Consider the following 27,156-nt stretch of genomic DNA (forward strand, 5'->3'; position numbering starts at 1 on the left):
CTGGCGCTCAGCTTTCAACTTGCTCACTTTCTCTGCTGCTTCCATCAATATCCAGTAGATGGTGGAAGTGTATAGGAAATTTCTCCAATGTTTCTTTTATTCAGAGGGTTTGATCCATTTCATGGATAAAGCCCTACACAGATACAAAATTTGCATTCACATCTGCTCTGCAATCTGCAAAAATCATCTGCGGATATCCACATCTGCAGATATAAAACGGATATCTGCAGATTTGCCGGGCTCTATTAATAGAATCAGAAAACCATAGGGTTAGAGGGACTGCAAGGGTCATGCAGGATTTGTTGTGTCTAACCATCCAAGACAGGTGGCTCCAGCCTCCTTTTGAAAACCTCCAGGGAAGGCGCGTCCAGGACCTCTGAATCAGAAAGCTGTCCCATGCACATGCTAAGAATTTGCAGGATGTATTATGTTTTGCAGCAGTTGCCTTCCAACAGATATCAGGGAAGTAAAATCCCCCATCAATACTAGCTCATGTGTTAGTTAATCTTGTTGCCTGCTTGTAGACTAACTCATCCACTTCCTCTTCCTGATTTTGTGTCTATAATAGACCCCCCACCCTAACATCGCTACGGTTCTGTTCCCTTATCCTCACCCAGAGACTCTCAGTAGGCCTGTCGCTCACTTCCCCTTGGATCTCGGAGCAAATGTAGCCAGTCTTGATGTACAGCTCAACTCCTCCTCCTTTTTCCCCATACCTGTCCTTTCGGAACAAGCTATAGCCCTCAACGTTGGTACGCCAATCGTGGGTGTTGTTCCCACCAAGTCTCTGTGATGCCGATGTTAAGTTATAATTTTCTTTATCTACTATGACTTCCAGTTCATCCTGCTTGTTCCCCATACTCCTTGCATTTGTATAGAGGCATCGAAGATATTTTTCAGACTGCAGACTGTTGCTTTTCCTCTTGCCTTTTTAATGCAGTTGTGATTTCTAGTCCCTTCTCCAGAAATTACCCCTTGCCTTTGTCTTCGTTACTTGAGCCTAGATGCGAATTGGCCGGATTTTTGTCACCATCCCTAGGTTAAAGCTGTGCTTATCAGGTTAGCCAGACAATGACCAAAGATGCTCTTCTCAGTATTGGATAGGTGGAGCCCATCCCAGCACAGTAATCCACTTCCCTGGAACATCAGCTCATCGTTGAAAAAGCCAAAGCCCTCTTGCCAACACCACCTGCGTAGCCATGCATTTACTTCCACGATTCGATGGTCACTACCCAGGCCTCTTCCTTCAACAGGGAGACTGGACGAGAACCCCACTTGCACCCCAAACTCTTTTATCCTTCTTCCCAGAGCCACGTAATCTGCAGTGATCTGCTCCAGGTCATAGAATCATAGAATATCAGGGTTGGAAGGGACCTCAGGAGGTCATCTAGTCCAACCCCCTGCTCAATCCCCAATTAAATCATTTGTCAAGCCTGACCTTAAAAATTTCTAAGGAAGGAGATTCTACCACCTCTCTAGGTAACGCATTCCAGTGTTTCACCACCCTCCTAGTGAAAAAGTTTTTCCTAATATCCAACCTAAACCTCCCCCACTGCAACTTGAGACCATTACTCCTTGTCCTGTCATCTTCTACCACTGAGAATAGTCTAGAACCATCCTCTTTGGAACCACCTCTCAGGTAGTTGAAAGCAGCTATCAAATCCCCCCTCATTCTTCTCTTCTGCAGACTAAACAATCCCAGTTCCCTCACCCTCTCCTCATAAGTCATGTGTTCCAGACCCCTAATCATTTTTGTTGCCCTTCGCTGGACTCTCTCCAATTTATCCACATCCTTCTTGAAGTGTGGGGCCCAAAACTGGACACAGTACTCCAGATGAGGCCTCACCAATGTCAAATAGAGGGGAACGATCACGTCCCTCGATCTGCTGGCAATGTCCCTACTTATACATCCCAAAATGCCATTGGCCTTCTTGGCAACAAGGGCACACTGTTGACTCATATCCAGCTTCTCGTCCACTGTCACCCCTAGGTCCTTTTCCGCAGAACTGCTGCCTAGCCATTCGGTCCCTAGTCTGTAGCTGTGCATTGGGTTCTTCCGTCCTAAGTGCAGGACCCTGCACTTATCCTTATTGAACCTCATCAGATTTCTTTTGGCCCAATCCTCCAATTTGTCTAGGTCCCTCTGTATCCTATCCCTACCTGCCACCGTATCTACCACGCCTCCTAGTTTAGTATCATCCACAAATTTGCTGAGAGTGCAATCCACACCATCCTCCAGATCATTTATGAAGATATTGAACAAAACTGGCCCCAGGACCAACCCTTGGGGCACTCCACTTGATACCGACTGCCAACTAGACATGGAGCCATTGATCACTACCTGGTGAGCCCAACAATCTAGCCAACTTTCTACCCACCTTATAGTGCATTCATCCAGCCCCTACTTCTTTAACTTGCTGACAAGAATACTGTGGGAGACCGTGTCAAAAGCTTTGCTAAAGTCAAGAAACAATACATCCACTGCTTTCCCTTCATCCATAGAACCAGTAATCTCATCATAGAAGGCGATTAGATTAGTCAGGCATGACCTTCTCTTGGTGAATCCATGCTGACTGTTCCTGATCACTTTCCTCTCATGTAAGTGCTTCACAGTAGATTCCTTGAGGACCTGCTCCATGATTTTTCCAGGGACTGAGGTGAGGCTGACCAGCCTGTAGTTCCTAGTATCCTCCTTCTTCCCTTTTTTAAAGATTGGCACTACATTAGCCTTTTTCCAGTCATTCGGGACTTCCCCCGTTCGCCACGAGTTTTCAAAGATATTGGCCAATGGCTCTGCAATCACATCCGCCAACTCCTTTAGCACTCTCGGATGCAACGCATCCGGCCCCATGGACTTATGCATGTCCAGCTTTTCTAAATAGTCCCTAACCACCTCTTTTTCCACAGAGGGCTGGCCATCTATTTCCCATGTTGTGATGCCCAGTGCAGCAGTCTGGGAGCTGACCTTGTTTGTGAAGACAGAGGCAAAGAAAGCACTGAGTACATTAGCTTTTTCCACATCCTCTGTCACTAGGTTGCCTCCCTCATTCAGTAAGGGGCCCACACTTTCCTTGGCTTTCTTCTTGTTGCCAACATACCTGCGAAGAACCCCTTCTTGTTACTCTTAACATCTCTTGCTAGCTGCAGCTCCAGGTGTGATTTGGCCCTCCTGATTTCATTCCTACATGCCCGAGCAATATTTTTATACTCTTCCCTGGTCATTTGTCCAATCTTCCACTTCTTGTAAGCTTCTTTTTTATGTTTAAGATCCGCAAGGATTTCACCGTTAAGCCAAGCTGGTCGCCTGCCATATTTACTATTCTTTCGACACATCGGGATGGTTTGTCCCTGTAACCTCAATAGGGATTCCTTGAAATACAGCCAGCTCTCCTGGACTCCTTTCCCCCTCATGTTATTCCCGTTATTCCCCCTTGGGATCCTACCCATCAGTTCCCTGAGGGAGTCGCAGTCTGCTTTCCTGAAGTCCAGGGTCCGTATTCTGCTGCTTACCTTTCTTCCCTGTGTCAGGATCCTGAACTCGACCAACTCATGGTCACTGCCTTCCAGATTCCCATCCACTTTTGCCTCCCCTACTAATTCTTCCCGGTTGTGAGCAGCAGGTCAAGAAAAGCTCCCCCCAAGTTGGCTCCTCCAGCACTTGCGCCAGGAAATTGTCCCCTACATTTTCCAAAAACTTCCTGGATTGTCTGTGCACCGCTGTGTTGCTCTCCCAGCAGATATCAGGGTGATTAAAGTCGCCCATGAGAACCAGGGCATGCGATCTAGTAGCTTCTGCGAGTTGCCGGTAGAAAGCCTCGTACACCTCATCCCCCTGATCCAGTGGTCTATAGCAGACTCCCATCACAACATCACTCTTGTTGCTCACACTTCTAAACTTAATCCACTCAGGTTTTTCTGCAGTTTCATACCAGAGCTCTGAGGAGTCATACTGCTCCCTTACATACAGTGCAACTCCCCCACCTTTTCTGCCCTGCCTGTCCTTCCTGAACAGTTTATAACCATCCAGGACAGTACTCCAGTCATGTGAGTTATCCCACCAAGTCTCTGTTATTCCAATCACGTCATAATTCCTTGACATCACCAGGACCTGTCATGCTTGGCAGTATCATTGGTGCCCACTTGGAGAAGTAGGATGGGGTAGCGGTCCAAGGGCTTGATGAGTTTCAGCAGACTTAGTCACATCCTGAATTCTAGCTCCAGGCAAGCATTACACGGACTGTGTTTCATTATTACCCCCAACTATCAATTGGGATCCCTCTTTTCAAGCAATTTCTCTTAATATTCCAGTGTTAGACAATGTGATGATATTTTTAATATGCTTTCTTCTTTCTAGAGCCTTGCAATTCTTCTCACTTCCAGGGTGCAACAATCTTTTACAAAGAAAACAAACAAAATCCCTTAGATCAGGGGAACTGGACTGATTAGTCACACGGAGAGATGAATATCTGGTTCAGAAGGCAAACAAGCATACAGTGTGTAAGTTGGAGTGAGTATAGAGAGAGAGAATGTGGCATTGGAGGTATCAGGAAGTTTGACCTGTGGAACTCTCACTGGTTTTGAGTCACCAGCCGAGCTAGCCCTGATTGGTTTAACCCTTCACTGTTTTTTTTCTCTTCTCTCGTTCTGTATAACACATGGGAGACAATCGGGCGCTCTGCACAGGAGAGGCGGCAGAGGCTCTCCGTAGCTAGACTCAGAGCAGTGGAAGTCTCGTCCGTAAGTGAATTATAGGAGTCTTTGGTTTGAGAAAGTAACAAGAGTTGGAGAATTCCTCAACAAGCATCAGAGCTGTACTTTCCTGGGAATGACGTATTTTAGCTTTAGCTTACTTAACGCCCCCAGAGAGGATGTCTCACCTGTTGGGGTGGGTCTGTTGACTCTCATTGGCGAGGAAGCTGGGGTGTGCAATACGCATGAGGGTGATTGCCACTGGATAGCTAGATGGGAGCAGAGAGAGAGAGAGATTGTCAACAAGGTATTTTCAAGAGACATGTTAATGTCTGTATCTCTTACACCTCCTTGTCCCCTAGATGACCCAGCAGCACCAGACCATCCATGCGCTGGAAGAGGAGCAAGCCCGGCTGCAGGCCCATTGTCACCACCTGGAGGAGGAGACTGGCTTTCTGCATGCCAGGCTGGAGGCCCAAGGCCTGGTGCTGGAGAATGAGCAAACACTGGTAACCAGCCAAGTGAGCAGTGCTGACACTGGGAGAAAGGATGAGCAGTCCTGCTCTTTGCAGCAGGGACACGTGCATTCATTTTCGCCATCCTGCTGCAATCAACTGCTGTGATAATAGGCCCCCGGGGCTGGGGCCAGGGTAGTGAGGTGTCTGAGTCAAACACATGCCTTCACCAGCACCCTCCATCTGTGCTCCCCCCTGTACACAAGCATCATGCCACCCTGACTGTGTCCCAGAGAGCTGCAGGGGTTTGGCTTTTGTTCCAAATAATTTGTGCTGCTTATTTTCCTGCTTAGAAATGTCTGTGATGTCCAGCTGTCGCCAGTGTGCTGGCAGGCGATAGGGGCAAGAGGTTTCTCAGGGAGGTGCACTGAAAGGGCAAGGAGGCGATTGTTTAACAATGAAACCCTTTCTCCAACTTGTTACTTAGTTATTGAAGTTAAATAGGAATTTAGGAATTGCCAGACTGGCTCAGACATGAGGTCCAGAGTCTTGTCTGGCAGTGCCCAGAGCCAGCTTCTTCAGAGAATGCTGCAGCAGACAGATAATCTGTCCCCATGAAGTTCTAGCCTAATTGTCAGAGGTTTGATTTAAGCCCTGAAGCATGAAATTTAACATGGCTTTTTGTTATCATTAGCTATGATAACTCTGTGTGGTTTTGGTATCCCTATAAATGACCAGTCCTTTGAAACTTGCTAAATACTCTCTTTATTGAATTCCTGTGGTAGTGAGTTTCACAGTCTATCACACCTTGCATGAAAAAGTATTTGCTTTTATCAGTTTGTTTATCTTCCTACCTTTTAATTTCATTGAAAGTCACCTTGTGCTTGTGCCATGCAGAGAGAACAGAAGGTCCCAGTTTCCCTTCTCTAGAGCTGTCGTTATATACCTTTAGCATGTCTCCTTTTATACATCCTCTTTCTAAGGTAACAATCCCAATCGTTTCAATCTGTCTTCATGTGAGAACTTTCCCAGGCTATAGGCATTCTTATTGCCCCTCTAGCTCTGCAGTGCCCTCTTAGAGGGGCAGCCTGCCCTGACACAGTGTCCAGGTGAAGCTGTTAGAATATTAGCCATTAGAATATTCTCCAGGTCATTTCTTATGCATCCGGCCACGATTTCCCCTCGCCTCTAAGTGCCTCCCTGTGGCTGGGTGCAGTAATGCCGTTCCCATCTCAGGCCTGTGCACACTGCACGCTCCGGCTGGCCTCTCAGCTCTCCCGTCTGGATTCCCCTCTGGGCTCTCCACAGTTACACCACAAAGAGGAGCAGGTGGAGAAGTTAATGAGAGAGCTGCTGAAGGCAAAGGCTGAGGTGCAAGCCGCTGAGCAGAAGGTACGTGTCCCTCCCTCCCCTTTGGGGGATGTGGGCTGGGACTGCAAGGCGCTGGGAATGGGCGGGCAGCAGACAGTGCTCCGCATTCTCTTCCTTTATCTCCCACCACCTCTTCTTCCCGCTTGTCTCTCTCCAAGAGCCGGCAGGCCTGCTGGGGAGGCCCTCAGGAGCGGGCGGCCCCCACCTCTCCGCAGCGCAGGCTTGGGGTGAGCTCCTCCCTTAACTTCAGGAACTTCTCTGGCTCTCTCCCGACCCCACTTGTCCCTGAGGCCCTGTTTGTATGCTCCAGCCAGAGGCAGTCAGGTTCCTGTGGGATGCCCTTGGATGCAGCCTGCAGCCCGAGCGGGTTACCAGGGTTGGGGCTCTCCTGGGCCATTTCCTTGCTGACATTAAGCCCTGACCCTGCCTTGGGTGCCCAGCCTTTCGCCTCCTCCCTTTCCACATGGGCACCTTGGGTATTGCAACCGTAAGCAACGTATATTGTGCCTGCCAATAAGTGCGGGTGCAACATTGCAACCCAGGCCAGCAAGCAGCCTGGGCTCTGCGACTCCACCCTCTCTCCTCTTGCCCCCAGCTCTGGGGCTACTAGTTCTTCTGCACCATGTCCCAGAGTGAGAGAGCCCGGCGGCTCAGGGCTCAGTCCTGGCGCCAGGGAGCAGCTTTCCATGCAGCCACTTGCTGGTCACATTGAGTCAAATGCTCAGTTCACCTGTGTGCTTCGCCAGGCGCAGGCTCCTGCTTGCAGCACGTGCAGAAGGCCATTGGGTAAAGAGGCTGGTACCGGTCGGTGCTGTGTTAGGTGCTCCTCCCCTACCAGCCCCCACCTCCAGTGTGACCCTCGGGAGAACCGCCCGGTCCTGGGGGGATGGAGGCTGAGGGAACCCAGGCTCCTGCCTCGAGCTGTTATCGTGGGTGCACCTCCTCCCACCTCTGCTGCTAGCTCAGTGGGAGGGCAGGCGAGGGCGGGGAGGGCTTCTGCTGACATCCGCGCGGTTTGTGGGACAGGCCTGGCGCTGGGAGGACACCCTTGGGCAGCTGAAGGATAGCCTGGCAGCATCCCAGGTCTCGCGGGAGGCAGCTGAATCCAGAGTCCAGCTCAAAGAAGGGCAGCTGCAGGGTTTGCAGAGGAAAGGGCAGTCACTGCACCAGGAGCTGAAGATGGTGCAGAGAGGTACCCATCTGGAGCTAAGGGAGAGCCCGCTGCTTAGCGCCTCTTCCCTTTGCACCAGCACTGAGCGAGACCCTACATCTTCTGTCTCTTCTGCCTTCCACTCTCCACCCCTCCTGCTTGCTGCTAGTACTGGCAGGACTGTCTTGGAGGGTGTGGGGGTCTCTCTTGCTGAAGTTTCAGGGAACTTTCTAATTTCACACACAAAGGGCATGGCAGAGTCTTGCCTGGCACCATGTTGCCAGGCCGTGGGCAGTGTCTCAGATCTCTGGGCAGAGGCACTGTGGCCATATGGCTCATTTTGTGTCCCCTAGCATCCCTCAGGCCCAGTGCAGGCTTCTCCACAGCGTGCAGGCCCCAGACTGGGGCTGGTGGAGGGAGACGATGCAGGCCGTGCTGGCAGATGTTGTCAGTACTGCGAAGTGTTGCTGATGCCGCAGCATGCTGTTCCTGGAGCCCTGAGGCCAGCTGCATTAGCGGGCCGTGCAGCGTGTTCCTTCTGCAGACCTGGCTCGGTGCGGCGGCAAGGCGCTTGGCCAGGTTCATAGTGGGGGGAGGGCAGTGTTAGCGCCCCGGCTCAGTGGGTACAGGTGCACTAACCCCTGCGTGCAGCCGCAATGGTGTCAGCGTGCCAGGCTGCCAGCCCCTCTGCAAGGACAAAGACACCCGCCTAGGACGTCTGCTTCTGCACCCCGACCCAGAGACGGTGCCTCTCGTACGCCTGACGTGGTCAGTTACCACCCTGCTCCTTGTGCCTGCCTCCCTCAGCCTGTCCGCCCTCCCGGTCCTCTGGAGGGTCGGGTCTTCTTGTCCCATCCCTTGGGAATGCATTTACATGGCTACTGGAGAGATCTGCACCATCCTCGCCGGTCAGGAATATGCTCCCTTGGTTAGCCAGTGCCTGGTGTGTTACTGTGCTGCCCAGGCCTGCTCTGGCTCCCACTGCCAGGTCAGCTTCCGGCTCCAGCAAAGCCTAAAGCAGACTGCTCCAGGACAGGCCTGCGGGACAGCAGCTGCCGCCAGCCACACGCGGAGACAGCCTCTTGCATCGTGTCTCAGGCGGCCCAGCTGGAGGCGCTGCTGAGCACATCGCAGCTGGAGTCATGCTGCCTGAAGAAGGAGCTGCAGCACCTGCAAGAGCAGCTCCGAGAGGCTCAGGAAGCACTGCAGGGCGCTAGGCAAGGGAAAGAGGATGTCCGGAAGGGGTCGGAGACCCAGGTAGGGCCCCAGCTGAGGCTCAGGGAGAGAAGCAGATGCTGAGCCTCCATTCAGTCGTGTCTGTGCCTTTGCACGCGACCAGCTCACGTGGCTTCTGGGGGTGGGGCGGGTGGGAAGCCTTGCTGGAGCACGTGCCACACCCCGATCCTGCCTGCCCTTCCCACGCGGCCCGGAGGGTAGAGGGGCGCACTGAAGCCACGCAAGGGCAGATGGTGCTGCTGCAGGACCGGCAGGCCAGCTGCCATGTGCAGGGGCTTGCAGTCAGCACCACGGGCGACCATTCACTTAGTCCCCACAGCTTGCTCCCTGCCCTGGCTCAAGAACAACTGGCAACCCAAGAGCCACTTGGAGCCCCCCTCTCCTGTCCCTCCAGGGCCCATGTCCTGGCGCGCTGCCCTCTGACGGAGGGGCCCTGCAGGGGGAGGGCTGAGCACCGTTGTCCCAACGTGGATCTTGGGCACAGACAGAGCCCCTGGGCCTTCTCATTGCCCTGAGCTAAGGAAGGAGCATGCATGTGGCAAGGGCTGTATTGGTGAGATTGTCTCAGGCCAAGGAGCCATCTCCCTGCCCGCAGCCTGTCTTGGGGAGGTTCCAGGAGTCTGCTTCTTTCCCGTGCGGCCCACCTGCATTTCGTATTCATCGCCCAGCGGGGCCTCACCTTGGCCTGGTAAAGCAGCAGCATCTCCAGGTGTGACTCTCCAAAGCAGCACTGCGGGGCTGCCTGCCCCATCTGCCCAGCGTTCCATGGCTCCTTCAGCCTGGGTATCTGAGCTGCGCTGGCCTGCGGTGTCTGGGAAGTTGGCTTTGGCTCCAGCTGTTCCATTCCTCTGCCCAGCGGCTGCAGCGTGACCTGCTGGTAGAGCAGCAGAAAGCCGATCTTGTGGCAGCCCGAGAAGAGCTTTCCAGGTGTGCAGGGCAGCTTGCAGAGCTGCACTCAGACCAACAGCAGCAGGCTGGGGAGCTGGCCATCCTGAGAGAGAAGCATAAGACCGCGCAGCAGGAGGTAGGCAGACAGCACTGGGAAGAGGACAGCAAGGTTTTCTCTTCCTCCAGACCATCCTCTTGGCAGGCTGCTATGGGGGCGTTTCTCCTGCTGTGGATTAGTCTGTCCCCTGGCTTGGGGGTTCCTAGATTCACCTTGCCTGAGTGTCCCTTTCAGGAGGGCAGTGCCTAGGACACCGGTGGCTGCCCCGTGAGATGACTGGCGCCTTCCTCCCAGCTCTTGGAGCTCTGATGCTTTGAGCTAATTGCTGCTGTTATTTTGTTGTCTCGTCTCCCTGCTAGCCTTGCCCCTGCAGGCTGCCTTCCTCCCCTCACTGCCCCTCCCAGGCTGCTGGAGCTGGGCAGGCCGTGCCCACGGTGGAATGTTTTTGGAAGTGGGGTTCTAAGTTCTAAGCATTATCTCCAGAATTCCCACTGCGGGAAGGCTGCTTTACCAGCCATGGGCTTTGCAGGTGTGCAGCCGTGACCAGACCATCAGGAAGCTCAGAGGAGACCTGAAAAGTGCTGAGGAGGAGCTGGTGCGAGCAAAGGATGAGGTGAGCTTTCAGATCTCAGCCTTCGGGGTCTGTTGAACTCGCAGCATCTCCTGGGGCGAGGAGCTCCTCGCAGGGCTGCAGCACTGGCTGTATGGTCTGTCCGTGGACTGTGGTGACCTGTCTGCCCTGCAGCCCCTCTGTAGTCGGGGCATGGTGGGCCCAGCGGGGAATCGTCATGGTTGGTTGCAGTTCCAGGGTGCTGGGCGCAAGCCCTGTGTGACAGCCTTTGCTCGGCAGTTAGTGTAGCCCAGAGGCGGGCAAACTTTTTGGCCTGAGGGCCACATCTGGTTTCTGAAATTGTATGGAGAGCCGGTTAGGGGAGGCTGTGCCTCCCCAAACAGCCAGGTGTGGCCCAGTCCTCGCCCCCTGTCTGACCCCCCCCGTCCCCTGACAGCCCCCCCAGGACCCCTGCCCCGTCCACCCCTCCCTGTCCCCTGACTGCCCCCCACTGCTCCATCCAACCCCTCCTCTCATTACTGACTGCCACCCGGGACCCCTGCCCCATCCAAACCCCCTGTTCCCCGCCCTCTAACCACCCCAACCCATATCCACACCCCTGACCACCACCCCGAACTCCCCTGCCCTCTATCCAACCCCCCGCCCCCCGACCGCGCCGCCCAGAGCACCAGGACAGGCAGTCGTGCCACCCGGCTGGAGCCAGCCATGCCACGGCGCAGCCAGAGCACCGAGTCAGGCTGCGGCTCGGCAGCTGCACTGCCCCTGGCAAGAGCTCGCTGTGTGGTGCAGTGAGCGGAGGCTGTGGGGGAGGGGGAAGAGCAGGGGACGGGACGGGGACTAGCCTCCCGGGCCAGGAGCTCAGGGGCCGGGCAGGCGGGTCCCACAGGCCGGATGTGGCCTGCGGGCCATAGTTTGCCCACCTTTGGGGTAGCCAGTCTCTCATATCCCTGAGCCCTGAGAGCAAATGTCAGAAGGGCTCGGTGCAGTGCCCGAGGGGGCTGAGTGTGTAGAGCTCCACCCGGCGAGGGAGAGGCTCCGTCCCCCACCTTCGGGCCGCAGGGCGTGGCCCCTCACTGAACAAAGCACCAGCGAGTCCCTGCAGGGGAACAGTCCCAGCAGGACGAATCCGCTAGTCCCGTTTCTTGCTGCCTCAGGGCTGCTTGCCAGTGATGGTTACCAGCTGGGCGTGGAGACCGGGCGAGCAGCCCCTTCGGTCCGTGCTCCAACACGCGCCAGGGCCTTTACGCAGGGCAGTTGCTCTGTGCCCTCACGTGTAGCTGGGAGCCCAGGGCGAAGGATATAAAGGGCGGAGTTGTGCAGCCACCGACCACCTGGTGCGAAGTGAGACCAGCTGGTGCGAGGGAGCCCAGCAGAGCAGACAAGGGCTCTGGCCCCACGTGCCGTCACCCAGGCCGGTGCATTCCATTGTCGCCATGTCGTCGCTTGTGTGCGCTGCGGCTAACACATGGTGCTGTCCCATTGCCTGTGTCCTGACCGTCTGGGCCAGTCACGTGTGTGTGTGTGGTGCTGCCCAGGGGAAGGAGAGAGCCACAGAGGGGAGCGGCCTGAAGGGAAAGCTCCACCAGCTGCAAGGTGACGTAAGAAGCCTGCAAGAGATCTGTGGGGAGCGGGACAAGGCCATGGCGGAGCAGACCTGCTGCACCCAGCAGCTCCAGCACGAGAGGGAGATCTGCATCAGCCAGGTGAGAGCTTGCCAGCCCTGTTCGCTGCCCAGCACTGCTTGCACATAGCCAGCCCTGCCGTGGTGTTAAGCCTCAGCGAGGCAACTGGCTTCCTGGGGATTCTAAAGACAGGAGCGAGCGATGGAAGCTGTCTGGCTTGGAGAGCGTTGCCAGCCCTGGCCCTGGCCCTGGCCCTGGCCCTGGCCCTGGCCCTGGTCAGTGTGCAGACCTTGTGTGCTCCACTTACCATCTCCTCTAGCGCACAGGTGCCGGCTTCCTCCAGGCTGGTGCTCGAATCCCCATCCCACCCCTTCTCCCAAGCCTCCACCCCACCCCGCTTCTTCCTGCCTGCGCCCCGTCCACGCTCCTACACCTCCTGCACGCCACAGAACAGAAGGGGCTGGGAGGAAGGGGGAGTTGATTGGCGGGGGCTGCCGGTGGGCAGGAGGGGAGCTTCAGCCCCGGAGTACCCACGGAGTCAGCCCCTCCGCTGCCTAAGACTGCCCCTCAGTGTATGAGCAATTCACAGCCCCAGCAGCACTGCGTTGTCTGGAACTGGGGTCGCCTCCTGAATCCTTTGTCTTGAACTGACTCAGCGCTGTCCGTCCGTCCGCCTGGTACCGCGGAGGGGCCGGTCAGCCCTGTCCATCCGTCTGTCAGGTACCGCGGAGGGGCCGGTCAACCCTGTCCATCTGTCTGTCTGGTACTGCAGAGGGGCCAGTCTGTGCACGGTCTAGGCCTGGGATACTCAGCTACATCCTCCCGCTGGGGACAGAGCCCTCCAAGTGGCCTGCATGAATCTGCAGGCTGTAAATGGTTACGTCCTTCTTGGCATTCTCCGCAGAACTGGTCCCACTGCGCGTTTCTGGCCTCCATTACCTTGGCCTTCGCCCAGCCCCAAATTTCATGCTGCAGCCTGTGAGAATAACTCAGAAGTGACGTAACTGGTTTCACTCCAACTTGCCAGGTACCCTTTGGCCTGAGAGCCCACCGGGCCAAGGTTGTGCGCAGGGGGGTGGGGCAGAACCAGGGGAGGCCTGACTGCTGCGTTACAGTGCGGCACCTGGCTGAGGTCTGCCCGGCGTTGTACTGCTCGCGTGGGACTCTGCTTTTCTGGCCTGTGTCCTAGGGCCAGGAGCAGGCCATGCTAGCGGAGCAGCAGCAGGGACAGCTCGAATCCTGCGAGCGAGCCCGCCAGACAGAACTGGAGCAGCTGCGGGCCAGGCTGCAGCACCTTCAGCAGGAGCTGGATGTCTGCAAAGGGAAGAACCAGGATAATCTGAGCCACCTGCAGCAGCAGGAGTCCATGATGGAGAGGCAGAGCTTGGACCTGGAGTTCCTGCTGCAGCAATGCCAGACGCTGAAAGAGGAGGTATGGCTCCGGGGAGGGTCACCCCCTCTCAGCAGGCAGCCCAGAGCTGAGCCCTCGTTCAGGCAGGGCCCTGCAGCTCCCAGAATGTCCCATCAGCCCCCTCTGGGACTGGGCCACAGCCCGGGCGTGGAGCAGGACAGCAGGGAGGGTGAGAGTCTCAAGTCAGGCACCATCAGGGCCCCCTTGTCGTGGATCCAGGGACAGGGAAGGGGCCTGATGTGTGCTCGGGCTGGTTCTGGTTAGCAGCAGCCCTGGCCAGTGTAACTAGCCTGTACCAGGAGCAGCCTCCCATCCCCAGGGCTCCAGCTCCAGCCCTGTATTCCTCTGTGCCCAGCACCACATTGGGTCAGCACCCGCAGCAGGGTCCTGGTGCCTCTGCGCACGGTGGGGACAGCACCCTGCTTGGTGCAGAGCACCTGGCCAGTGCTGAGAACAGAAATGGAGGGGGAAGGGGCTGGGGAGTGACAAGGAGGAAGCCGAGGAAGTCCCCTGCCAGGGATCCATGCCCAACTGTGGGGGAGATGCTCTGGGGAGGAGCCAAGCCCTCTTGCTTGGGAGATTTGAGACTAGATCGATAAAGACCTGTCCTGCCCAAGCCAGAGGCTGGACCGGACTGGACCCGTCCATCTCTGATTGGCCTTCGGGTCTGAACCCTGCCTGGCCAACAGGCGCACGGCAGGCGGCTCCCCGGTGTTGTCGCACTCCCAGGTGTTCTACTACGAAGAGGTGGTGCAGAAGCAGGAGAGAGAGCTCTGCCAGCAGCAGGAGCAGCTCCGAGAGGCGCAGGAGCACCTGGCCATGGCCAAGAGCAAGAGCAGCTGCACCGAGAGCAGCCTGGATCTGTACAAGAAGAAGTACCAGGCCGCCCTGAACAGAGCTGGCGAGCTGGAGGGCAAGGTGCAGAGCCTGGAGGAGGAGCTCCGGGACATGAGCAGCCAGGTGGGGCCCGGCCTGGCCATGTGAGCCCTGCGCCTCGGATTAGACATGAACTGGTTGTGCTTTCCCTCGGTGCCTTTACCTCGCGTCGCACTGGAGGGGTTTGGGCACGTGGGCCTGGCCATGCGAGCAGTAGCACAGGCTTCTTGCCAGCACAGTTCCAGCCGGGGACAGTTTAGGGCGCAGCTAGCCCAGGCTGCACAAGCCCCGTGTCCTTGTCTGTGCTGAGAAGTTTTCTGTGGTTGCCCTCCAGGGCTTTCTCCAGTTCACCTGCTGGGGTGGAGGGCTCGAGTGAACAATGCCAGTGGGGTCTGCCCTGGTGTCTGGGCTCTGGAGGGTTTGCACCATGCTCCCGACACATGGGATCTGAGGGGAACCACCCTAGTGCAGGGGCCATGGGAAGGCCATTAGTGCTGCTCTCCCGTGGCTAGTGACCATGCTGGCGGTGCAGAGCGTGCGACACGAGACTTCCAGCTCTGTTCAGAGAAGCACTGGCCAGCACAGGCCGTGCAGCCACTGGCCTGGGGCAGAACAGCTGGGAAATTCACCAGGTGACAGTAGGCAGGTTGGGCACCCACTCTGCCCTGGTGTCAGGGCTGCACAGACTCAGGCCCAAGGCTCTCCATGGTGCTCAGTGGCCTCTGGCTGCCCGTCTGCCTCTGCTCTCCTCCCTGGGAGCTTCATGGAGTGGGCAGCGGGCCTCCTCCCATGTCATTCTCAATCCTTCCCTCGGAAGGGAGCCAGGCCGCAGGCAGGGGAGCCGGTCCAGCCCCTACCCCACTGATCAGCACCATGGGTTGAGCCAGTCCTACTGTCTGGCCCCTCTGACAACTGCTCCTCGTCCCTGCTGCAGATGCGGGAGTGTGATGACACCATCATCAATCTGTGCAGCAAGCAGCTGGTTCTGCAGCAGGAGATGACGGGCAGGAGGAACCAGACGGCCATGGAGCAGCTGACTCAAGAACTTCATGCCACACAGGAGGAGCTGTCCAGGAGCCTTCAGCATGCCCACCAGTGTGAGCAGAGCATCCAGGGCCTCCAAGAGCAGCTGGTTGCCAGTCAGACCAAGGTGAGCAAAGAGAAGTGGGGCAGCTAGCCTGGCTCTCTCCCTCCTGGTGCACTGTCTCTGTTCCTGGGTCAGCTGGAGCTCCCTGGGGCAGGGCCTGTGTGCAGTGCCGGCATGTTGTCAGTGCTTTAGAGAACGTCACCTGCACGCCAGCATTCACACCTGCTCCCTTGCCCACTCACTATCTCACACCACCTCACGTGGACATGCTCACCCGTTACACGTTCACACACCGTCCCTCCAGATTGCCACAGCATGCTCTGTTGGAACGCAGCGCATCTCTGTCGGGATGAGGGACACCCGTGCTCTGGAATCTGCACTGGCTGCCTGTTGGTCCCAGCTGGAAACACAAGTCACATTGGGTATCTGTCCCATTCTAGGGAGCAGTCCAGACCGGCGAGGGGCTGTCACCACCTGCCCTGTGGCCTGGAGTGCCTCACAACAGTTTGATGCTGTAGCTCCCAGCATGGGCTGCTCATAACCAGCCAGACAGCCTGTGGGTCACCCCTCAGTGTCTGTGTGTAGCCGCAGTCCTGGGTCAGCCCCTCTGAGCCCAGCAGCCTGTCAGCTACAAAGCAGCCACATTCTGGCTTCCAGCAGCCTTGGTTACTACCCGCAGGGTGACCCCAGCACACTGCCAGTCCTGAATTTTCCCCAGAAACGTGTGTTCTGCACGCTCCAGCCCTCTCCTGGGCAGTTTGGGTATTAGAGGAGCTGTGCCCCTCAAAGGAGAAACAGTTTGTTACTTTAACTGGCATTACCCAAACAATTCAATTTAAACACAACACTGGGTTGTTTTGATTAAAGAATAAAACAAGTTTAATTAACTACAAAGAGGTAGATCTGAAGTGAGTACAAGATATTAAAGTCAGCAATGGTTACAAGAGAAATAAACGCAAACCACGTCCTAGTAACTAAAATTTAACAAACTAGACTTGGTTCAAGGTAAAATCCTTCCACGTGTTCCTAGCAACTGGACTGACCAAATTCTCAGGTCAGGATCCCGCCCGCAAGGCTGAGGCAGTAACCGGCTTTCCATTGCCTCCTGCATCTCTGCCAGCCCCTGGCTGCAGACAGGGAAGAACAAGAGCAGCTGGCAGAGAAGGAACGGCCACTGGAGGCCCCAGGGCAATGCCCTGGATTTCCCACAGACCCATCACAATGAGGGGGTGCTTATCCACACCTCCTCCTGCAAAGACCCTGGTCACAGACTCATCAAGAATAGGGTGCAGCAACCCCTGGACCGACTCCAGACACCAGAGACTTAGCCTCCAAAGGACCATACCATAAATGTACCCGGGGTCTGGTTCACTTGCATGGGATCCCAGCCTGTCCTACAGCCCTCCCCAGAGCAGCGTCTCAGAAACAGCATATCTGCAATGTGCTGTACAGTGTAAACAAACAAGGAAGCATCTGCTTATCACCCCTAGGCCGGGAGGCACCCAAGGGAGGGCGGACGTGATGTCAACAACACAGGATAATCTCAGCTACTCCCAGCTGCTCTTCATCTTCCAGGAGTCAGCAGCAACCTGGCAGACATCATGCACAGACAGTCCACCAACCATGTGTGCTTCCTGACCAGCTCCATCATCCAATCAATATTTCACTGCAGGAAGGGAATCCCATTATAGACCCACTTACCACCAAAGATTATACAAATTGTCCAGCCTTTTGTGCCAGGGAGACATGCGCCTAGGGTCATTACACATCTTCCTCCTACCATGGGATCAAGGGCCCCTGATTTCCACTGATTTCCTTGATTCCAAGAGTGACATGCAAGGCCCAGCAGGATGCTGACAGATCTCCTGTGTCCAGCCTCCCATGTCACTTCCGAGTGGTCCAGACAGAATTGCTCAGAACCAAGAGCAGGTACTCCATCCACACCCGACGTTGCTCCATCTGACAGCCTGGGAGGTGGCTGGTTGCATGCTATCGCCGGAGGCAGCTCCCTGTGAGTACGAGACCCTGCTGCTAACTGGGACGCTCCCAGGAGGAAGATTTACTCCTCCAAATGGAAAAGGTTTTCAAATTGAAGCCCGACTTGAGCCAGGGCTGGCCCCTGCACCCAAAATCCTCCATTAGACTATGCATTTGAAATGCTCTGGACACCCCTTCAGTGCCCTCAAAGTGCACCTGGCAGCAATCACTCCCCCTTGCAGGCAGGGGCCATTCGTCTCCCCCCACGGTTACCCAGATAGCTGATGGGGCGAGTGTGTGCTGACCCACTGGTGAGAGAGAGCATCTGACATGGGATCTCGGTGTTGGCCTTAACATGATGGAGCCACCTTTGGAGCCTCTCACCAGGTGCTTGTCACACCAGCTCATGCTCAAGATGGGCTTGTTAGTCACTAGCCCCCCCAGCCAGCAAACAGCTCTGTGGCTGCCCTTCCTTACCCAGCACCCACGGCCTCAAAGCTGTGATGAGCCTCACCCACGGTTAATCCCCCAGCTGCATCACACTGTCAGATCAGCCAGGCCATTACGTTCCCAAGGCCATTTCTCCGCAGGAGCGATGCGCTCCACAGGGGCCTGATTATCCTACCTTGGCAGGACTAAGCCTGTCCCGCCAGCTCCCCATCCCTGTGTTTCAGAGGCTCACTCCGGCTCCCCCCAGAGCCTTTCAAAAGGGAAGATGCAGCATACATCAGCCTGCTACCATATAGCCGACGGACCGCCCCCTCCAACCAGCACCGCTCGCGCCACCAGGTCACACGCTGCGGCCTCTGCATGCCCCAGGCGCAGCGCCATGTCGGCTGCTGACTGGTGGAACCCTGGCTCTGCCCTGAGCTGGCAGCAGATGCAAGCGCGTTCCGTAGGGCAGCCTCCTCGGTCCCACCGTCTCGATGGGGGGGCCGCTGCTCGTCAGTCCCCTCCAGTGGGCGCTGCAGGCATACGCCTGGTTACTTGCCCTGTGGTTTTGCCTGACGTTGCCCCCACGACCCGCTCACTGAGCCTGCCTTTCCAGAGTCCGCCGGAGCCGGGGTTCTGAGTGAGCAAGGGACGGCCGGGTGCAGCTGCTCTGCTCTCCAGCTCTTCAGGCGGGCGAGGGGGCCTATGCACGGCGCAGGCCCAGCTGTGCCGCTGATCTCACCCAGGTGGGAGCCGCGCAGCCAGCAAGTAACTGTTCTCTCTACGGCCAAAAAGGAGCGTCCCCCATGTTCAGCCCCACTTGTGTGGCCAAAGCCCCTTTCAGAGAGGGATCCTTTCTGGAGTTGGCGAGGCCCCCGGGGTTGTTCGCCCACCCTGCTAACGGTTTTTGCCTTATTGCTCAGCTGGACGTGTCTGGCTTGAATGTCCAGGCCTTGATGCTAGTTCTGCCTTGCGCTGCCTTGCAGCCCTGGTATTGTCTCCTTGTGAAGATACGGAGCCGTTGTAATCACGTCGCCGCTCAGTCTCCCCTGGGGAAGATGGACAGATCGAGCTCTTGAAGCCTCACAGCCAGGCATTTTCTCCCGCCCTCAAATCCTTTCTGTGGCTCTTCCCTGCAGCCTCCTAAAACGTACACACCAGCACAGACGGCCCCCCCCCCGGGCATTCCCTGGGCTTCCCGCTCCACCCTCCTGCCATGTGGTGTGTACTAGGTGGCCCCTCATTACCACCTGCCCTCAGCCTGAGGGAGCCTCATCTGTGCCTGCCAGGGGTCAGCTCCCCAACTGTGCCAGCCCTCCCCTCCCGGTCTGCACAGCCTCCGCTGTCCCTCTGCCCCCGAGTCCCGTGAGCACCCCCAGGCGGGTCCAGCACCGAGCCACTGGGCCCTGGCAGCACTCACAGCGTCCCAAGGTACAGGACACCCCACCTAGCAGCTTCGCCTCCGGGTCTCCGTACTGCTTATCCCTCACCACTTCCCTGCGGGGACTGTGAGAACAAGGGTCTGTTCTTGACCCACGAGAGCGAGTCCCATGACAGCAAGTCGATGTATTGGAAACAGATGGTTACATGTAAAACAAAACCGTAATAGTACTTGGCTAATGAAGGTCAGCGCACCCCCAACGCCTTTCTCCCTGCGCTTACCAGCCAGGCTGAAGGGGTCTCTGTGTGAGCGCTATGGGGTGGCTCTGCCTCTCCTGAGACACCAGATTAATTCTTCGCTCCTCATCCCTGCTGGGTGTGCCTTTCGCAGATTTCTGTGAGCTCTTGTCAACTTTGCAGGCTTGAGCTGCAGCCCCGTGTGCAAATAGCCTTCCCTTGCAAGACACACAATACACAGTGGTCAGCCAGGCAGAGCTCAGCATCCCCTCCCCCTGCCCAACTAGAGCCTGATTAGCGTGTCTGGTGGCGTGGCGTACTGCACACACCGTACAAACACCTGTCTCGGGCTCACGCCATCGCTCCACACCTCGCAGCCGTCCGCACAGCTCGGACCTCCGGCTGTTCCTGGCCGTTGGGGGAGGCCTCACGTGCTGCACTTCGGCGCACTAGTCTATAGACTCAGCCCCGGGGGAGTCCAGGAAACCCCTCGGCACCCTGCTGCCCAGGGGCTCTCTGGGGCCCGGCTCTCTGGGGCCCGGCCCACTGGTATCCTGCTGCCTGTGCTTTCAGTGCTTGCAAGAAGAAGCGACTCTGGTGAACGTGCAGACTGAGTTTGCCTCTTACACAGCCACTCACAGTCACTCCAACGCCAGCTACGAGAGCCAAGCAGCCGTGGCAGAGAAACTCCAGCAGGTAGGAACATCCCTCCCCCACTCCCCCGTACTGCTGTCGGCAGAGGGCGGCACTGGGCGGCCAATGCCTGCCCTGCCCTAGGTCCCTGGGACTGCTCTCTAGGACCAGCCAGGCCTGGCAGCTGGCTGGCTGCCCACGGCAGTGACTGAGCTGTGCTGCTGTGTTGCTTGTCTAGCAGCTGATCCACGCCGAAGAGGAAAGCTCCAAGCACAGCCAGCGGGCCGAGGAGTACCAGTGCCTGGTGCAGGACTTGAAGCTGGAGCTGGTGCGAGTGGCTGAGCAGAAGAACAGCACCATGAAAGGTAACGCAAGAGGCGGCCGTCTCCTCCTGCCAGCCAGGGCACCCTGGGGGGATGCCGCTGCCCGTTCAGCCCCAGCCACATCAGCGCTGCCCATCAGCGCGAGAGAATCAGCACCAAGGGCCTGCCCCAGGGGGGCTGTTCAGGTTGTGAGCTACGCCCCATGCCAGCCGGGACTGCAAGGAGCCCTGGGTGGGTGGCAGGGTGGCTACGGCTAGGCACGCTTTGTCTTCCTGGCTGAGCCTGTGGTGAGCCCAGAGTCCCTGGCTGCCTGGCCATGAGTCAGGCAGGGCAAGGATTGGACCATCAGAGAGCCACACGCAGCCTGGGGAGGAGCTGCAGCCAGGTGCTGCTCACTGCTGGGCAGGGCCCCGTGCTGGCAGGCCAGGACAGCCCTGGCCAGTGGCACGCCGTGCGGTGTCTGCCCAGCCGTGCAGCTCGCTCTCGGTGAGCTCCAGCTGGCAGCGTGGCCGTGGCCGTGGCCGTGGGAGGGCTAGCGGCCTGAGTACACGCTGGGGCTCAGAAGGGAACCGCACGCGGGGCGGCACCCCAGCAGCACTGTGGTTACTGACGCTGGCTGACGCCCGGCCAGCACAGTACGTGTGCAGAGCCGCGGGTCCGTTCTGCCGGCTCAGGGCGTCTGCAGGAGGCAGGAGCTGGCCCTAGCCTGGCGCTGCTTTTTCAGCCCTCGGGAAGCTGGAGGTGCAGCGCCTGAGGCAGGACACAGCTGCTGAGGTGGTGCGGAAGCAGCTGGAGGTGGCCAAGCTGCAGCAGCTGGTCCAGACACTGGAGTGCAAGCTTAGGGAGAGCCGCAGGCTGTGTGCGCAGAGGGAGCAGGTGAGCCCAGGAGACGGGAACCCAGAGGAGGGACAAGCCAGGGGCCCTGGGCCAACGTGCGTTCCCAGCAGGAGAGGGCGCCAGGTCTCAGGCAGGTGCGGCAGCACCTGTGGGGCCACGTGGAGGGCGCCTGTGGCCGTGGGGCTGTGCCGGAGGGCGGGTCCGGCCTGCGGGCGGCGTGGCCCCGGGCAGGGTCTGCGGCAGTGCTGGGTCTCTCTTGGCACAGGTTATGCAGAGCCGGGAGGAGCAGCTCCGCCAGGCGCAGGCCGCCCTGCAGGAGACGGAGCTGGAGGGGGCGAAGCAGCGCGCAGAGGCCAGCCGCCTGGATGGGCGCCTGCGGCAGGCCCAGCAGGAGAGGGAGCAGAGCCGGGCAGCCAGCAGCACCCTGCAGGAGGAGATCCAGCTGCTGAGACAGCGCCAGCAGGACAGCCAGCAGCAGCAGCAGGCGGCTGGTGAGCGAGGCAGCCGCGCCCTGGCTGGGCCCTCGACACCACTGGCCTCAGGCTCTGGGAGAAGGCAGGCAAGACACATTGCCCGCCTGGGCCGTTCCCCAGAGACACCCCCGAGGCCTGGCAGGTGCCAGCCCTGTGCCATAAGCCCGGGATGTTCCCGCTCGGAATCGGCCAGCTGCGGGGGGGATGCCCGCGAACCGCCCAGTCCCCTCCCGCCCCGCGTGTGTCCCCCCTGCCCTGTACGATACGGCCAGGAAGTCACGCAGTGGCCGCACTCCTGTGGTCGCTGACCCTGGGGGACGGCAGACGGCTGCGCCTGCCCATTCCAGTCATCTCGGAGCCTCCCAGACGCGCAGGTGATGGGCTCCAGCTGCCCCCAGGCGCCTCAGCTCCAAGCTGCGTCAATGGCAGAGCACTGGGCATGCTCAGGAGCAGGAGTCTCCTTCCTGCAGCCGGCCAGGGGGCAGCTGCTGTGGGTGACGGGCAGGGGCTGGGTAAGCTCGTCCCTCCCTGTCTCCGGCAGCTCAGGAGCTGGTGCAGCAGGAGGAGCGGCTGCTGCTGGCCCAGAGCAGCCTGCAGAGCACACAGGAGCAGCTGAGCGAGCGCGTGGCCGAGGTTGCCCGGCTGGAGCAGGCCAGCCGCAGGTGGGAGGCGGAGCAGCGGGCGCTGCAGGAGCAGCTGTCCAGCAGCATGGATGAGGTGGAGCAGAGCAGGTGGGAACAGCTGGGGACCTGCCAGTGGCCCCTGGTGGAGGTGGGAAGAGCCCAGCAAGGGGCACAGGGTGTTGGCATCTGCTCGTGCCAGACTCCGTGACCCAGAGCAGCACCAGGCAGCACTCAGCGACGTGGCTGTGGGGCAGAGAGAGCCGGGCCAGAGCCACTCGGGATGGGAAGGGTCCTAGGGGAAGAGCCAGGGTTGATTTTTGTGAGCCTGCAGCGTGGGGCGTCCGGCTGGGCTCATGCGGCAGGAGGGGCAGAGGCTGGAGCTGCTCTGCCTTGGGCCTTTGCCCGCAGGAAGCTGCTCGAGCACCTGAAGGCGGAGCTGAGCCAGTGGAAGCAGAGGCACCGGGTGGCCGTGCAGCAGGGGATGCAACATCAGCACTCAATGGCCAAGATGGAGCTGAAACTGGGGAGCAGCCAGGAGCAGGCGAAAGCCCTGCAGCAGCAGGTACAGGCTCGGCGTGGCCTTCCCCTGGGACTGCACGCGGGGGCCTGGCCCCTGGGCACCAGGCAGGCGAGACAGAAAGGGAGCACCCTGCTTAGGCGGGGGAGAGCAGACGGTCACCCACTGGAAGCATCAGCCATGCAGGAAGTGCTGTCTTGCCCAAACCAGCAGCTGCCCAGCTCCTGCAGCCCATTGACCCCACAGCCCTGCCCGGCCCGGCCTGGCCCAGCATCTCCTCCCGGGGCACTCATGCTGCCCCGGCCGGTGCCCCCTGGTCACTTGGAGGGAGAGGGCGGTGCTGGCCTCACACCTGCAGCCCCATGTTCCCTTAGCTCCAGGAGCAGGCGTCCACGCAGCGGGCCCTGCGGGAGGAGCTGAGCCAGCTGCAGGGCAGGGAGGAAGAACTCCAGCGGCAGCTGCAGCGAGCCCAGGAGAGGGAGAGCAGGCTGGCCAGCGAGCGCGAGGCGCTGCAGCGAGAGCTCCGAAGCAGCGAGCAAGCGGTGAGCACGCAGCGGGGGAGACCAGTGGCCATGGAGGGAGGGAGGGCCGGGGGAAGATACTGGGGCCTGTGTGTGGAAAGGGTGAGCAAGCGGGCCTTGCTGACAGCCCTGCCTCTGTGCTAGCTGCGGGAGCAGGAGCAGACAAGCCGGGGCCTGCAGTGCGGGGTGGGGCAACTGGAGGAGGAGGGCCAGCGTCGGCAGGAGCAGCTGAGGCAGTGCTGGGCCCAGCTGGAGAGCACCAGGAGCAGCCTGGGCCAAGCCCAGCAACAGATCCAGCAGCAAGCCAGCAAGGTGAGTGCCCCAGCCTCACTGTGCACCACTGGCCAAAAGCCGGTCCAGCCGCTGGTGCCCAGCTGACCGCGCTGTCCTCCCCGAAGGCCATGCTCCAGGAGTCGGCCCTGGCCCAGCTGCAGGCAGAGCTGGAAGCAGCCCAGGCCAGAGAGAGGCAAAGCACCTGCACACTGACTGCAGCGGAGACGACCATCCAGGAGCTGATGCTAAAAACTGCCTCCTGCCAAGAGAAGCAGAGGGAGGCACTGAAGAAGGTAGGGCAGAGCCACCCCATCAGCTCCCCTGAGCTGGAGTAGGGTTAGCCTGGTGTTAGCAGGGGCACGGTCAGTGCCGACCCCCAGGGCGGCGCTAAGGGCTGGTCCTGGGAGCACTCGCCTCTCAGCTCCTCGGGCTCACCCGCTCCCCAGCCCGGTGAGAGCTCCGTCCCCGTGCCGCACGGCATGCACTGGCTCTGCCTGCCGGCACCGCCCTCTTCCAGGTGAATGGTTCCAGCCTGCAGCTCCCAGCATCTCTGGAGCCTCCAGTGAGTGGGGTGTTCATCCATTCACACTGGCCCAGACAGGCGGGTGCCCCACACACCCCGCCTGGTGTCTGCTCTGCCCAGGAGCACGTTACCCTTTGGCACCTACAGGGGAGCAGCCCCTCACCCAGGCAGTCAGCGACCGTGTACAGAGCATTCCCGCTTCGGCACATGCGCCCAGCACAGTCGGTCCTGCTCCTCCCTCTCCCCCGCCCCCCCTCAGGCTCAGTGCAGCATTAGGGGCCTGTGCTAAGGGGTGCTCAGTAGGGGTCTCCGCCCTCCCAGCCAGGCCTGGCCCCGCGTGGCGGCTAGAGGGTGTATAGTTCTCGCGTCTGCCGGAAGGCTGGGGCCTCGGCCCTAGGTTGGGTGGATGTCAGTGCAGCCCAGCTGTCGGCCCAGGGCCTGACACCCCCCCCAGTGTGCCCCACCCCACTGCTCCGTCCCATGTGAAAAGCTCAGTGAGATGGCGCAGGACACGGCAGCCCTGCGGGCAGAGCTGGTGCGGACACAGGCCAGGGAAGCCCAGCTGGAGGAGCAGATGAGGCGGCTCAATGGGGAGCTGAAGACGCTGCAGGATTTCCGGGAGCAGGAGGTGAGTGACCCATGTGCTGCAGCTGCCTCCCTGAGACCCCCACCACCCAGCCACCACCTGCCTCCCTCCTGGCCCCCTGCCTTTTACCCCGCCCCGGCTGCCACCTGCAGGTCCGGTCCTTCGAGGAGCAGCTGGGTGAGCAGAGGCGGTGCCAGGAGAAGGCGCAGGCCTTGGCACAGCGGGACGAGGAGCTGGTCGTATTCAAGGTGGAGCTGGCCGCGCTGAAAGAAAAGCTCCATGGGGCCGCTGAAGAGGTGAGTGACTGGGGGGTGGGAGCGATGGCGTGTCACGCACAACCCTGCGGCTGGCACAGTACAAGTCCCTGCATGCTGGCAGGGTGGGTGAGGTGGCAGGGGCGTGACGCCTTCCTGCGTAGGGCTCACTGAATGGTCAGCACATGGGGCTCTAGGAGCCGGTCCCGGGGGGGGGGGGGGCAGTGCTGTGGGCTTGGTCCTCGAGTGGAGCCTTGTTCACAACCTACGCGCCTCGGGACTCGTGTTCCTGGGAGCAGCCAGGCTGGGAGCCTTATGACACATGGCTGGAAGCATGGGCCTAGCCCTCCCCGGGTAATGGAATTTCCCTTGCTCATAACATGCCCTTCCTTGGCAGAGAGACCGCCTGCAGCAGGAGCTCCATGTCTTAAGGCAGAAGTTTGTGGCCTCCAGCAATGAGGTAGGGCTCCCCACCCCTGGCTCTATCCGGTGAATGGGTGTTTGCTGCCAGCTGAGCGCCGCTCTCCACCCGAGGGCGCAGGCAACACGTGGCCAAGGGGCAGGCTATGCCATAGCTGTCCAGGGTGGGCTCCTGCCTGGTTCGAGCTAGGAGCCTGGCTCGGCTGGCCCCAGAGCTGACCCCATCCATGTCCAGAGGCAGCTGTGCAGGGCCCTGTGACCCAGCCACAGGTGGGGTGGGATGTGGGTCTCCAGCCTGGCTGCAGGGCTGGTGCTGTGTCGCTTCTCTTGCAGGCAGAGGCGCTGCGCTCCTCCCTGGGGGCTGCGCGCTCAGACAGCCGCCGGCTGCACTGCGAGAGTGAGCTGGTGCTGGCCAATGTCACCCAGTGGGTGAAGGAGCAAAAGTAAGTGAGGGGGCTGGGCCGGAGCTGAAAGGAGCTGCCTGCACTATGGCCCTGTCCTCACCCCCGTGCCCTGCCCGCTCGGCCCCACCCAGCCTCTCACAAGCAGGCGTGGCATCAGGCTGCATTCCTACAGCCCGGCACCGCTGTAGGGACCAGCCTTGGTGAGGGGACAGCAGGTGCTGGCCATGCTCCTGCCTGTGCCACATTTCAGCTGGGCACTGGCCCCTGGCACAGCAGCTGCCTCCCCAAGTGCCCATCACTGGGAGCTCCAGAGACTGTGACGGTCGCTGGGGCTCAGCAGGAGCCAGCTGACCCTCCCCTCCGGCCCTGTTTCAGGCAAGCAAACGACAAACTGGGCCACAAGATCCGGGAGCAGATCAAGCACATCGCGCAGCTGACAGGCGAGAAGGAGTAAGTAGGAGCAGCCCCTGGCCTGCCCAGGGCAGGTGGCTGCATATCAGCCTCCAGGGATAAAGAGGGAGTCTGCGGCTCTGACCCCGCCCTTACAGCCCCATGTCTCAGTGAGTGGGGGAAGGGTGCTAGCACCCCCATTGCTTTGCTGGCTCCCAATCCTGGCCTTAGCACCGGTCTGCTGCAGCTGCCCCCTGGGCTGTGGCTGGACAGAAAGGAGCAGGCTAACCGGCCACACCCCCAGTGCGGGAGCAGACCCCAGCACCAGGATTACACCCGCCCATCCACTACGTGCAGCATGTAAACAGAGCTGGTCGTGGGGGCAACCCAGTCTGAGCGGCATCTGGGATCTGCCATGGCCGCGGCTGCTCCTCCCACTGCCCGCTCCGTCTCCCTGTCCTTCCCCCAGCCACCTGCAGGAGGTGACGGCGAGGCTGCAGCGTGAGAACAGGCGCCTGAAAGGCGAAGCGTCCGAGCGGCGCAAGGTGAGCGGGAAGTTAGCTGGCACAGCTGGGCCTGGGTGCAGGCTCTGGGAGGCCTCTGCTGCCAGGAGCTGCTACTGATTTTGTGCTTCTTGTCCCAGGCTCTGCAGGGCAGCGGCTTAGATGCACGGGCTATGCTTCGGCAGCCACGGCCCCTGCTCCTGGGCGAGCAGTGAGGTCCCACCCTTCTTCCAGCCTGGCACCTGCACCATGGACCCAGCAAGGACTGTACACGGGGCAGGCACGTCCCCTGCACCTACCTGCTGCGGGCCCCGGGCCCAGCCTGCACTGTGAAATAAAGCCATGGGCACAGGCTATCACCGACCACGTGTGGTTTGGCCACGCTGGCAGGGCGGGGGCTGCAGCCCCCTCAGCAAACCCAGCCTGCCAGGAACAG

At 59.3% G+C, this 27,156-nt stretch overlaps 1 protein-coding gene and 1 long non-coding RNA gene across 9 annotated transcripts in view; both read left to right on the forward strand.

Annotated features, from left to right (window-relative positions):
- Positions 1-10,817, forward strand: part of LOC311529130 — a 34,353-nt gene extending 23,536 nt beyond the window's left edge. Inside the window, exon 3 of the long non-coding RNA XR_014713774.1 lies at positions 5,052-10,817. This is a non-coding gene — a long non-coding RNA (uncharacterized lncRNA). The remainder of the gene's footprint in view (positions 1-5,051) is intronic.
- A 165-nt stretch (positions 10,818-10,982) lies between these two features.
- Positions 10,983-27,083, forward strand: PMFBP1 (polyamine modulated factor 1 binding protein 1). 8 transcript variants are annotated; one of them, XM_084644452.1, is made up of 20 exons: positions 10,985-12,121; positions 13,230-13,472; positions 14,181-14,411; positions 15,262-15,477; positions 20,014-20,136; positions 20,312-20,438; positions 21,121-21,272; positions 21,499-21,724; positions 22,248-22,437; positions 22,738-22,891; positions 23,221-23,388; positions 23,512-23,679; positions 23,766-23,933; positions 24,618-24,791; positions 24,902-25,045; positions 25,401-25,463; positions 25,757-25,866; positions 26,203-26,277; positions 26,687-26,762; positions 26,861-27,083. In XM_084644452.1, exons 1-20 carry the CDS (start codon positions 11,852-11,854, stop codon positions 26,933-26,935), a joined length of 3,153 nt encoding a protein of 1,050 aa, XP_084500578.1. In that variant the 5' UTR covers positions 10,985-11,851; the 3' UTR covers positions 26,936-27,083. The 8 variants fall into 8 exon arrangements, with proteins under 8 accessions (XP_084500581.1, XP_084500583.1, XP_084500584.1 ...); XM_084644454.1 differs by having other exon boundaries at positions 24,672-24,791; XM_084644453.1 differs by having other exon boundaries at positions 10,986-12,121; positions 24,654-24,791.
- Positions 27,084-27,156: the final 73 nt, after the last annotated feature.

Source organism: Lepidochelys olivacea (genome assembly GCF_965140295.1).
Source record: "Lepidochelys olivacea isolate rLepOli2 genome assembly, chromosome: 12".
In the NCBI taxonomy this organism is placed as follows: Eukaryota; Metazoa; Chordata; order Testudines; family Cheloniidae; genus Lepidochelys; species Lepidochelys olivacea.

Excerpts from the sequence above, each read along its gene's own strand:
- PMFBP1 (XM_084644452.1), top strand. The coding sequence starts at position 11,852 with ATGTCGTCGCTTGTGTGCGCTGCGGCTAACACATGGTGCTGTCCCATT. Across the intron at positions 23,680-23,765 it reads TCCAGCAGCAAGCCAGCAAG|GCCATGCTCCAGGAGTCGGC; the intron begins GTGAGTGCCCCA and ends TCCTCCCCGAAG. Across the intron at positions 25,464-25,756 it reads TTGTGGCCTCCAGCAATGAG|GCAGAGGCGCTGCGCTCCTC; the intron begins GTAGGGCTCCCC and ends CTTCTCTTGCAG.